The sequence below is a fragment of the Thermobia domestica genome, chromosome 5, assembly GCF_964235325.1.
Source record: "Thermobia domestica chromosome 5, izTheDome1.hap1.1, whole genome shotgun sequence".
NCBI classification, from domain to species: Eukaryota; Metazoa; Arthropoda; class Insecta; order Zygentoma; family Lepismatidae; genus Thermobia; species Thermobia domestica.
Window position 1 is genome coordinate 128,684,899 of NC_137458.1, and position 13,078 is coordinate 128,697,976.

A 13,078-nucleotide genomic window follows, 5' to 3' on the forward strand; every position below is an offset into this window, starting at 1 on the left:
GGAATATTGTTCACCTATTTGGACAATGGCAGATCCTACAAACCTATCACGGCTCTCAATTCTAAACTTCTTCCTTGCAATAGTACATTTCAGAGTATCTCGGATATGTGCGATGACAAAGCACGAACTGTTACAAACACTAAATATTCAACTACCTGACATTCGTCATAATATCAGTGATGTCAAATATCTCTACAAACTCACATGGCCAATTCAGATCCGAAACGTTACTCTCTGAATTGTATTTCCGAATTCCATTCACACAATCACGTAACACACATCTTTTTCATATTGTACGACCTCGACTGTCAATACTTCAACGCTTTCTTTTCTACTGGCTTCCTTAAGTTATACAATGAAATATCACATACACCCGTAGATTTATTTAATTCTGACACTACATATAACTCTGCACTACAACGTCACTTTAATAAATTCTAGTCAGCTATTGTCAGCCTTTATTAATATTAGATTTATTATTATTATTATTATTATTATTTCATGTTATCATCTCTTATATTTGTTAAATATCCCAGTGTAAACTGGTGTTCAGCTGTATCTGGAATTGTGTTTGTGAATACACAAATAAATAAGTAAAGAAAAATAGTAAGTATAGTAAAAATAACATAAAATAAATAATTTTATAAACATTGTACTTTATTTTATAGTTGTACATTTTTCATTACTCGTGCTTGCAAATTGAACATACAGAGCCATGCATACAAATATTTTTAATATATCAACTAATTCCATAGTAGTTCTAACGATTGTCCATGCATTTAAATGCAGTATAATCTTAAGGGGAACAGCGTTGATCACACTTATTTTCACCCAAATCATTGCAGACATTATGGAAGGGCTTTGTGCGAATCTTCTTCATTAGCTTTCTTAGGCTAGTTTTAGACGGAAGCATTTATCGTAGCATTTCTCGTAGCAGATATGCTGCCAAAAATCTCATATAATATTCTATGGCATCAAAAGTACGTGGTGCTTTACACGGTAGTATTTTGATAAGCGTCTTGTCGTAACGCAGCAAACAAATCACTGGAGAAGAGCGCAATTATGGCTCCGAAACTAAAGCCTGAGGTAGCTAAAGCTATAGTGGTTGTAACAACAGTTCTCGTCGGTTATATTAAAAAACCAATACCACAAAGAAATATATGGGCAAAGAGCATCCGTACTCCAACTCATTTTTCTTTACTACAATTCAATTTCCCACACAAAACAAAGAGCATGGATATTTGGCACAAAATCTTTAGCGTCCTTTTAACACACCGCGGCGCTGCAATCGGACCAGAAATACTGCGGAAAATGCTATGAAATAGAGCAGGTTCTATCGACAAGAAATGCCATAGGATATGCCATGGCATGGGAAATACTATAGCATTTGCTACTTTACACGGTAGGATATCGATGATACGATTTTTACTACGAGAAATGCTACAATAAATGCTTCCGTCTAAAACTAGCCTTAGAGAATAATATAGATCTTACTACTCTTAGAAAATTATCAACTACATTTCAGAACCTCCATCTTTATTTCTTTACAACCTCCTTTTGCATCTTTTCGCTCCGAAGAGTGTCCGGCTATTTTTATACAACCTTAAAAACAATCCGAACTTATGCAATGGGAGAATTTGTGGAATTTTCGTGGAAAATATTCTCCTTTACGAATAAACATCTGTATCACTGTACAGACTAGAATTTTTGAATACACAAATTGGCAGTGCGGACAATCAGTAGCTGGAAGAAATAATATGCTATAAAAAAAAGTAATAATAAAGCTCAAGATTATTTCGTGAAGCCAGTAGACAAACTGTACAATGAAGCACCATTGATCGTTACCACAACTTGAAAACGTAAATCTAGATTATTCTTTCCTTTTTTTCTTTTTTTAAACTACTAGAATATTATGTTTTTATATTTTTGTAACAAGGCACAGTGAAGTATAATAATAATAATAATAATAATAATAATACCATGCTTTTGGAATTTTAAAGGAGCTTAATTATTATTATATAGTTTTGTAGGCTTAATTGAATTGCTCAATCCCAATACGTCTCTTGTCGCTTCACAAACTTTCGGAAAATCAAGTTTTCTTTTGTTATCATCTTAATTTAATAAATGAAATAAGTTTTGTAAAATGTAAAACAAATACTTGAACATACTAAATGACATAAATTAGCTGAATTAAGTATTAATAAATCATAAACAATGAAAAATAAAAAAATGGGAATGAGACGATTTGGAATTGGGCGACTCATTATCACAAGTAAAGGGTCCAAATTGGATGAATCGAGTTGAGGGATGAGACATAGTGCCCCTGATAGAGGATATGAGAGTATGTGTATGTGCAAAGTTATAGCGGCTGAGCGCCATAAGATACGGAGGGGGAGGGAGTCAAAGTTGGTGGGAGAAGTGCTATGCTATGTTATAGAAATACATCAAATAAACTGTTAAATCGTAAAAATAATGAAAAATAGACAATGTAAACGGTAGTAGTTTCACATATTGGCAAAAGAATTGACAGAGTAGATCACAAACCTCCGCTGCTATCTTGAAATCCGCCATTTTGAAATATGATTTTTTTTTTTTAATGGAAAGGTAGTCATGTAATATATCAATTAGGGCCAGAATGTTCTCAAAATGTCAATTATGAACTTCAATGATCATTATCTGTACTTACTTGGAAGATTTAAGATCATCTTTATAGTTATTTACGAAAATCTAGGAGACTGATACTTATAAGTTGAAAGTTTGGTTCGTAATTGATTCGCCTTTGATTATTGTGACAATGTTAGTTCGCGAATTCGGAACTTGCAATGATGATACATCGCCGGAGGACACAATAATCGTGTCCTGTGCTAACATTGTCACAATAATCGAAGGCTTCATATTTCAAACAAACCAATCAAATACAATGCGACACGATAGACACTCGAGGAAGCCACCTCACCCAATAACTTATGTTCCGCTACAACTTCATTGCCGTATTCGACTGCAGTAGTTCACTTTTCATTTAGATATCACATGCTACGCTCGTCCCAAGTTGCTATTGCTTACGAAGGTGAACAAACAAAGTTGAGTGAAAAATATAGCAAGTGGTTAAAATATTGTGGTTTACGTACAGTACGTAATAATTGCATTGCAATCTATCAGATTTTATTGTGTTATGGTCTATATTAGTAAGTATGTCACTTAACAAAATGTAGCTATATAAATTCAACATTGTTTTCGACCATAAGCGCAAGAACAAAACAAAACAAAAACAAAAACGTCAAGCGGAAGCGGTTCTTCTAGATCGGAACAGTTCTCTTCGGCACTATAAGAAGCAAAATGGAAGCAATGTCATAAATAATGCTGCAATAATATACAACGTAGATATCAAATTTCACTTTTAGTTTTATTGGCTTGTAGGTATGTTTAACTTACTTATGTTTTCATGATAATCCAAACTTTCAACATACGAGTATCAGTCTCGTAGATTTTCGTAAATAACTATAAAGATGATCTTAAATCTTCCAAATAAGTGCAGATAATGATCTTTAGAGTTCATATATATATTTTTTAAAGAACATTCTGGCCCTAATTGATATATCACATGACTACCTTTCTGTTTCAAAAGATATCACATATTTCAAAATGGCGGCGGCAGTTCATGATCTACTCCGCCAATTCTTCTTTTGGCAATATGTGAAACTACCACCGTTTCCATTGTATATATTTCATTATTTTTACGATTTAACAGTTTATTTGATGAATTTCTATAATATAGCATAGCCTTTCTCCCACCAACTTTGACCCCCTCCCCCTCCGTTTCTTATGGCGCTCAGCCGCTATAACTTTGAACATACACATATTTTCGCATCCTCTATCAGGCCCACTATGTCTCATCCCGCAACTCCATTCATCCATTTGGACTCTTTACTTGTCAGTGGTATCTAACTGACACGTTGTGCTTAAGGTATATTAAATTGCACGATTCAGGTATCTATGATTTATAATATTAGCTCCTAAGACTTATTAAAATTATGAAGTTTACTAAATTTACCCCTTGTTATTCCATTGCAGCTTATATAAAGTTTTAAGTACGCCGACTACTTTAACGATTTCACAAAGCATCGAAATACGTACAAGGATTAAAAAAAGGAACATACGCACGTTAGATACGTGGAATCGATTTTCTTATTTATAAGTATCTAAATATATACTCTTTATCGATATTTTCAACGTTGCAATATCTTTATTTTTGAAGTTCGTTTACTATATGGTATTCTCTAGGGGGACTTTGACATATACACACAGTGAAAATTCAAATATTTAGGTGTTACCCTGGCTAAGAACTTGAAACAAACCATAAAAAATCAGCTTTGAACTTGTTAAAGACGTGGTGTATAGGAGAAGTGTGGCCACGTTATTCATCAACTTAAAGAAAGTGTTATCGAACAAGTCACTGAGAAGATTGGGGAAAAATACTCCATAAGACAGTATAACGCAAAGAAATCTTTATAGTATACTAACTTCCCAGCAATATTTTGCTATTTATGTTAATAGGTACATCAATAGCAAATGGTTCTCAGATTGTTTAACCTAAATAATTATTATTTACAGAATGTCTGACTTATTATCTGTTCAAAATAAGAAACGAATTGATTTAAAGCAAGACGTGGTTACCCTGTTCCCACATCATGAGTATTCCGCTGAAGCGTTCTCTATAATTATCCTTTCATTGGAAATGGCAGTTAAAGCGGATGCCTTAACGGAATACTCATGATATGACAACAGGGTAACACCTCTTGCTCTAAATGTCAATTCGTTTCTTATTTTGAACAGATAATAAATAATTGTCTCTCAGCTCCTCCTTTTCTTCTGAATGAACTTTATATAATCTTAGCCATCCGCACTGCTCTAGTGGCTAGCGCGTATGGCTTTGGTGCATTCGGTCCCAGATTATATTTTCGAAAAGATCTCTCTCTCTCTCACTCACACACACACACACACACACACACACACACAAAAAAAAAAAAAAAAAACTCCCACATTCATTTACTTCATTGATTATCCGTTTCCTTTAGACTAAAGGGTATAATGTAGGATATTAAACTAACAAAAAAAATTATTGATATAATCCTCATAATTATCGTTTTAATTTGTTATTATTCCAATTCCCTGCAATTTATGAAGAGGGTATCTTACACACTAAAAATTCTACAATATTATTAGTGGTTAACGGAAAAAATGTTCAAATATTAGACATATATTAAATATGTATGTCATCGAACACAAGGGAGTATTTACATTATCAAATACGATCCACTCTTACAATACTAGGCAGAATTGTAATACGTGTATCATTCAGCAGAACTATGCGAATTTAGCATAATTGTCTATATGAATTGTATAAAATTGTATAACAAATTACCGACAAAATATAAGGACATTAATGAAAAACGGGTATTCAGAAATACTCTGCTACAATTATTGTTAGAAAAAAGTTATTACTCTGTTGAAAATTATCTTACTGATAACATATAGAAAATGTAACCATATTTGACAACTGTAAAGCTTAATTGGTGAATATCCTTATATTGCAGGCTATAGACAGGCAAATAAATATGAATATGATTGTGAATATGATAAAGCTGATTCATTAAACTGAACTAAATTACTATATGGGTGTGTAAAATTCTCATGGGCAATTTTCGAGAAAATTTTTTTAAACCTAAAAATTGATGCTTATGGTAACCACGCCATTATTAAGATGTACATCTTATACTGACTGTAGGGTACTAAAGCTTTTTCTTTTCCTTTTTTTTTTTTCATTATGGCACTAGCACGATAGTAGTACACAGTATGATTAATAAGATATAGTTCAAAGTAGACCACATAGAGCTACACAAAATGGTATGCTTGGGGAAAGGGGCAAATTGTGATGTGTAGTTTTCGAGAAAAATGAACTTTTATGGCACTAGAAAATATGTCGTTTGAAGTCAATCTGATAACAGTTGATAGTTCATACTCCGCTGAAACAGTTCTCATTCTGCTGTTTATTTATTTATTATTCTATATGGAAAATGTACACCGTTCGGTAGCAGATTGTATTTATTGCTATTTGAATTTCACTAACAGTGGCATTCATTATTCTAACATTTGACACATATAAACCAACTCTATGGTCTTATGGAACCTAAAGGTTCACAAAAGCTCTCCATTCAGTTCTATCCTTATCCAATTGGATCCAGTTTCTACTTTGTACTCCTATTTCTGCGAGATCCATCTTAATATTGTCCTCTCATCTAGGTCTTCCTAATAGTCGTTTTACTGATTGGACTTCCAGTCAAAACTGTGAAAGCGTTCCTACTTTCTTCCATTTTGGTTTTATCTTCCCACTTCAACCTCTTAGACTTGATGACCCTAACAATGTTTGGTAAACGGTATAAACTATCCAGTTCCTCGTTATGAAATTTCCATCATTCCCACACTCGTTCCTCTTGGGTCCGAATATTCGTCTCAGAATTTTGTTCTCAAATACAAGTACTTTCAGTCTGCGTTTAAGTTCCTCGACAGAATTTGCGACAACAAAAGATTTTGAAATGAATAACATAAATTTCCAGCTTTCAGTCGACATTTAATTTCTTCGTGAATATGGTTTTGGTCTGTTAATATGTATCCTAGATATTTGAAAGTATCAACTTTGTCGAAAGTATTATTTGGTATTTTAACGCACCCATAATTTGCAGTATTACGACCCCGGCGAACTTCCATGTATTTAGTTTTCTCTACACTTACTTCCAAACTCGTGTCCCTGCAAGCGTTTAGCAAGACATCTGCATTGGTTTCTATTGTTCTCCTATCATACCCTATTATATTTACATCATCAGCATACGCCATAACCTGGTGATTACCATTCAGCTCTAGGCCCTGTGGGGAATACCAGATTGAGGTGTCGAATAGATTCTCGGTTTTAGAAGGTTCGGAGTACACTAGTGTTGAGGATCCTTGGGTTGAAATTAGGGACAGCATACATATGACACACGTACTGCTTGTGAATCTAATTAAATCATAGAAACTGGAGGACTACGAATCAGAAAATGAAAATATAACTATCATAGTTGTATTGTTTACATGTTGAAGTTTAGCATTCCTTTAGAACACCGAGGTTATAAGACCTAGTTTTTAAGGTTAAATCCGTACCACCATAAAACGTTCAAATTTTAATGGTCTCCCATCGAGAATCGAACCTGGGATCATATGCGCTAGCCACTAGACCAAATAACACATAAGGCTTTCATGGTTGTAAATTAGAGCCAAAGAAAGCTAGAAGAAACCACAATGATACCGACAGTTCTGTGGCGTGAATTCGTCTGCGTGAAAGCGACGTGTCAATCACTCAGAAAACAAGACTCGGAGGTGAGAGTAGTTGTTAATATAGCAGAATATGCTCAAGTGGCCACAGCTGTAGTCATAAATTCTAGTTTAAAAATGCATTGCGCAATTTATATTAGACAGACGGAACCATAGACAACGAATATAACTCTAGTAACCAAACACTATTTCATGAGCTGAAGCGGATTAGAACAAAGCGTTATTCGGCAATGCTGCAGCACATTATTTCGTACTCCATAGTCAAACACTCCTATGCCACATAAAAATCTAACAAAACAACAATATAACGGATCATTATTAATACAAGATATTCTCACGTAAACAATGACAAAATGTTTTGATCACTATGTGGATTATCGCCTGAATTACTGGCATTTTCTTAGTGCTGTGATGGAAAATTAATCCTTAGTCAGAACATCTGCCTAAACTACTATCGTAACGTTAGTCCAGTGATAAACATTTTCTTTTTCTTCCTTTCCCCAGAATTACTCCCAACTTAAATATAATGTACACACGGAAGAGAGTGAGAACAAAATAATTAGAATTCACTGGTGAAAAAATGTTGTATTCTTTCTAACTATGAATTCGTATTGTAATTCCATATATTATATGCTCTATGACTCATCTCCACAAGTTCACTATCGTTCGACGCACTATTTTGAACGTGGAGTGCTTTTGTTTGTTTGTTTGTTTTCCTTATGTTTTCGAATTAAAGTTCAACAGAAACACGACTAGAAGAAAAACATTTTGCAAATAAAATATTTAAAAGAATCTAATTAATTATTAAACATGGTTTTAGGGCTTTTTGTTCTATATTATACCTTTCGCCATTCGAACATTCTCTAGCATTTTATTCAATTCTATATATTTTCATGTAGACAGAAGTTTACCCTCTTTTACAACAAAATGAGCTTCGGAGCTCTTTCGTGGTTAAGCGGTTAGCGTATACGCCGTTGGCGTGGGAGACTCGGGTTCGATTCCCGGCGGGAGCTCCTGTGGTTGAGATTCCACGTTAATCAGTAAGTCGCGTGTTATATAGCCTCACTGCTGAAACGTACGTTAAACTCAAAATCGACTCAACTCAAAATGTGCTCCGAGTTCCAGAAATTGTCAATTCATTACGTATCCCTGATGAATCCACTAACATTACTCGGCCAAACAATTGTAAAGAAAATTGTTACTAAATGCAGTGTTATTCTAGTAATTGCGTACCGACTGTTAAAAATAATTACCACATACATTTCAATATGTACACCATAACAATTTCGTTTGCTTCTGGTTCGTTTCACACACATACACACACTTTCACATGGAATGGAATTCATTACAATACAGTAATGAATAAAGTCATTAAAAAATCTTCATTAACTAACAATATTTTTGTCCATCAGAACATTAGAAAAATGTCTCATAATAGACTCTCACTTTGCTTTGAAAATTCTAGTGATCAAGTCTTTACTACTTCAATCATCGTCCAATCTTCTTCTCATATTTCTTTTATGATCTAAACCCACTTTTCGCTTCTTAAATGATACTTCTTTATCACCACCAGCAAAGTCCTCGAGGCCTTTGATCTTTTTCTCCTTGAATTTAACCTGAGGTTCTTCAGAGGAAGAAGGTAATCGGATCTCAATGTATTCCTGTTCAGGAAGCTGCAGATCCACATGTTCAACAGGTCTGTAAAGGAATAATGCATAAATAAATGGATATCGACACCTAGTACGTCAGGAAGCCATTTTAAAATAATAATTAAATAAACAAACACCATATTTTATAGTAGTATTACTGTACTGTACAAAACACAGTATTAGTATATAGTACCATAAAGAACAACAAAATCACAAGCTAAAGGAAAAAAAAATATACCAAGAGCACCTTCGCTAAAATGCTTCATCAGGTAGGGAAAGGGGAGACGTAGAGACAGAACAAAAGAAAAGCTGAGAAGTGTTTAGGTGAGTTAAAAGGCCCTGCAATCCATCATGACGCCCAACTGAATGTTTCTAAACTTTTTCTATTCTTTATTTCATCTTTTCCTGAGCTCCTCCTTGGCTAAGCGGTTAGCGTACGCGCCTTTGGCGTGGGAGGCCCGGGTTCGATTCCCGGCGAGAGCTCATGTGGTTCGGATTCCACGTTAATCAGTAGGTCCACGTCTCATATAGCCTCGCTGCTGAACGGGACGTTAAACTCAAAATCAACTCAACTCATTCATCTTTTCCTTTCTCTCTCTCTCTACTTCTTTTTCCTCCTATCTGATGAAGTATTTTAACGAAAACACTGATTGTGTGTTAGTGATTAATTTCACTTTTTCTTTGATACATAATTAATTTTCTATTTCAGCTTCGAAATTCCATAGTTCCCAATAGATATCCCTTTCAATATGAGTTTCTGATAATCCTAAACATTAACATGGTCAATTTTGCTTAATATATTAACAATATGTAGGAAGTCCAAATACTCCATTGTTTTTTATGTTCCTTAAATATGATTACTTTCTGTCATTGAGTTGTTCCTTAACAATGAGCTTAACAATGTTAAGAACAATGAAGTGCACCATCTGGCCTTTTTATATTAGAACTTATTAGAACATAAACACAATACTAACAATGTTAATAAAAAAAGTAAAAAGAAAGAAAGAACAATATTGAAATGAACATGTACGAATAATTTTATATCACCTTTATACAGGGTGTTAATAAACGTGATTCCTTAGAGAAAGAATAAAGAAAAAGAATAAACATGGGTTGGAATACGCTTCCTTTTAAAGTTATAAACCGAAAAACGCTTCCTACAGTTATAGACCGCCGACATGCGAACATCACGTTTTAAAACGCCCTGACCTGGAAAATTATGGGACACCTCGCAAGCATTTCAAGAAATTACACAGTACGTGCTAGTAAGTGCTCTATCTAAACATCCATGTTTCACAATTCCTCGGTACCGGATTAGGATTAAGAAATAGATTTCTGGACTGTCGGCATCTAAGGGCATTTACCCCGTCACGTATATGAGGGATGAAGTCTCTCGGTGAGCACACTATCCGATGAAAGGGAAGGAAGAAAGGATGGGGAGGGAAGGAAGCGGTCTGGGACCATTATGTAGGTATCATCCCGACATTTGCCTGGTGCGAATGAGGGAAACCCAGGAAACACCGCACTCAAGATGGCTGGCCTGAAAAACCTATCACACTTTTTCGAGCGAGTGTCCCCACCGCGAATCGAACCGGGACCGCTCGCACCCCTCGGTACCGGCATAATGAATTGTATAAAGTAAGTTGGGGTAAGAAAATACATTTTTTAAATACTGATTGATTACGCATTGAATAGGTACCAGAGGAATGTAAAACATGGATATTTAAATAAGAACCTATAGTAGTTCGTTTGTTAATTCCTTTTACCGCTTGCGAAAGATCCCATAATACAAGACGGGGGAGCGTTTTATAAAGTGATGCTTCGCACTTTCGGCGGTTTATAACTCTGAAAGGAGGCGTTCGCTGACCGATGTTTATTAGCAGTTTTAATTTCATTTGATATAAGAAATCACCTAAATTTATGACACAGAATATACATATAAGGAACAGAGAAGCATCACAGCGGACTAAAACGAACATTAAACATCATTATGATCTTTGAAATTCAACTGAAATGAGTATTGATAAACGCAAGGCCGATTTTAATGTTTTTAGCTCTGCAAGCGTTCAAAGCTTCTTGACCTACCTAGCGAATTTGAACAGGATTGGCAAAAATTTCCGTTAAACGTTTTAAAGTTAACGAAGATAGATGTGTTTTTTAAAAATTAAATAATGTACATACGTATAATGGACATAGTGAGATAAAATAAAATATTGTACATAGGCCTACCGTATTCAATTACAGTATTTATTTGTGCTACGAATTAATACATATAAAACTTACAATGAAAAAAAAAAAAAGCCTACCTACGGTTTCAAAGGCCATGACAAAATGTAGATGCTATGCCCTTTTCAGCGCTCCTCCCTCTATTGTTGGCTTCCTTTTGAACTACTGTGTATATTTTGCTCCTTGTTCCATGTCTCTAAACCAGCTAGAGAACGAGTTTTTGGTATTTGGAAATTACTATGTAAATTGCACTTTCTTCAAAAAGTCGCGCAGTATCTAGGGCCTTACATGGCGGTGGACTAAGGGTTAAAAATGTAGAGTAACAAGTAAACGAAGACCTTTACAGACAACGTAGTTCATATATCTAACCTCTTACAAAATGTCAAAAAATCTTCTAAATGCTGCATTCCGGAACTTGAATATTTCCGTTAAAAAATATATTTTAACATCCGTTCTTCGCAACACAGCTTCCGCCTAATCAAGAGAATTTTACCATGTTAACTAGGGTGGATTATTTTGCACTTTTGTTGGAAATTCGATGACGGCTAGTGCGGAAAAGGTGCCATTAGTGGCACCGACCTTACTGAATGTTTTTTGATTTTTTGAACAACCCCTTACCCTGCCCCAACGAACTTAAAGTTTTTTAAGTGTTTGGTTAGGCAACACGCACAACACCAATTACAGAAAAGCTACTTGTGGTCGTTTTTAGTGTTACCTGATGGCTACAATTATTTTATTAAAAGAAACTTGTAGCAATGCCAGTAAATAATTTTAAAATGTTTATGAGTCAAAGTACAGTCATATTAGCTCAGTTGTTGAAATTAATGTCCAGATTTTGTTTGGAATGCCACTTATCGATGATTATAGGCATAACCCTTGATATAACACGATTTTCTTTGTGCAACTCTTCGCTTATTTTGCTCTGTACGCAAAATAACTCAGAACTCACCACGTGGATGTGGTTGCACAACGAGTTCCGCCCACTCACCCACCCAGTAGGCATACGTTGACATTTGACCTTAGGTCACGTAGTTCTTCTTGGTCTCGAAGCAGGGCATTCTTGTTCTAGACTTCAGTTTGGCTCTAACGTAGATATCTCTTGCCTTCTGGCCGCACTTTTTCGACGCTGCCTCGGACACCAGCTTCACTGTGTGTTCCACAGCTTGACTATGGCAAGGGAATGTTGTTGTTACAGTAGCTGAAGTTCGAATGTTTTCTTCAAGCTGCTGATCCGTTATGTTTCGTGTGATTGGCGGCTCTGTTAGACATTTAGGCCAATTAATCATGTCGTAGTAATTTTCAGCTGTAAAGTTTAGTTTCGGAACAATGAAGTCACGTGGGCGGCTTGATCTCGGAGTCTTCTGGCTGCGGAACCTATTTTAATCCTACTCCAACCTAGCGTTCGAATATGTGGATTTTCATCTGCTGTCATCGCTATCAGCAGGTTTTCACGATGAGCGTAGTATCCCTTTGTTTGCTGAACAGAATGAACTATGTGTTGTAGATTTTTTTGGCAGAAAACGTGATAGCTTAACTATGCTAAACAGATGCATGGCGCCCATTTCGCACGAAGGATTTTACCGTATTGAAAACCAGACGGGAGCGTATACCTTAACAATGTACTGGCAAAATAGACACAAACTTGAACTAGGTATATCAGTACTGATGTAGTGGCGAAGCATCCTACAGGCCAATGTAAGCCATGGTGAATGTGATAATGGTCCTGGTTTTCTGTTTGCTAGATCGGTAGTACACATTCCTGTAGCAACATCCTTACAAATTTCAAAGAGATAATTCTGATCGCTGCTTAAACCATCTGTTTTTTCCATTTCAAACAC

General features: G+C 35.3%; 1 protein-coding gene across 1 annotated transcript in view; it reads right to left on the bottom strand.

Annotated features, from left to right (window-relative positions):
- Nucleotides 1–636: 636 nt before the first annotated feature.
- LOC145686120 (calmodulin-lysine N-methyltransferase) overlaps nucleotides 637–13,078 on the bottom strand; it is an 83,838-nt gene continuing 71,396 nt past the window's right edge. Inside the window, exon 6 of the mRNA XM_081759093.1 lies at nucleotides 637–9,063. Coding sequence (XP_081615219.1) covers nucleotides 8,850–9,063 — 214 coding nt within the window. The 3' untranslated portion in view covers nucleotides 637–8,849. The remainder of the gene's footprint in view (nucleotides 9,064–13,078) is intronic.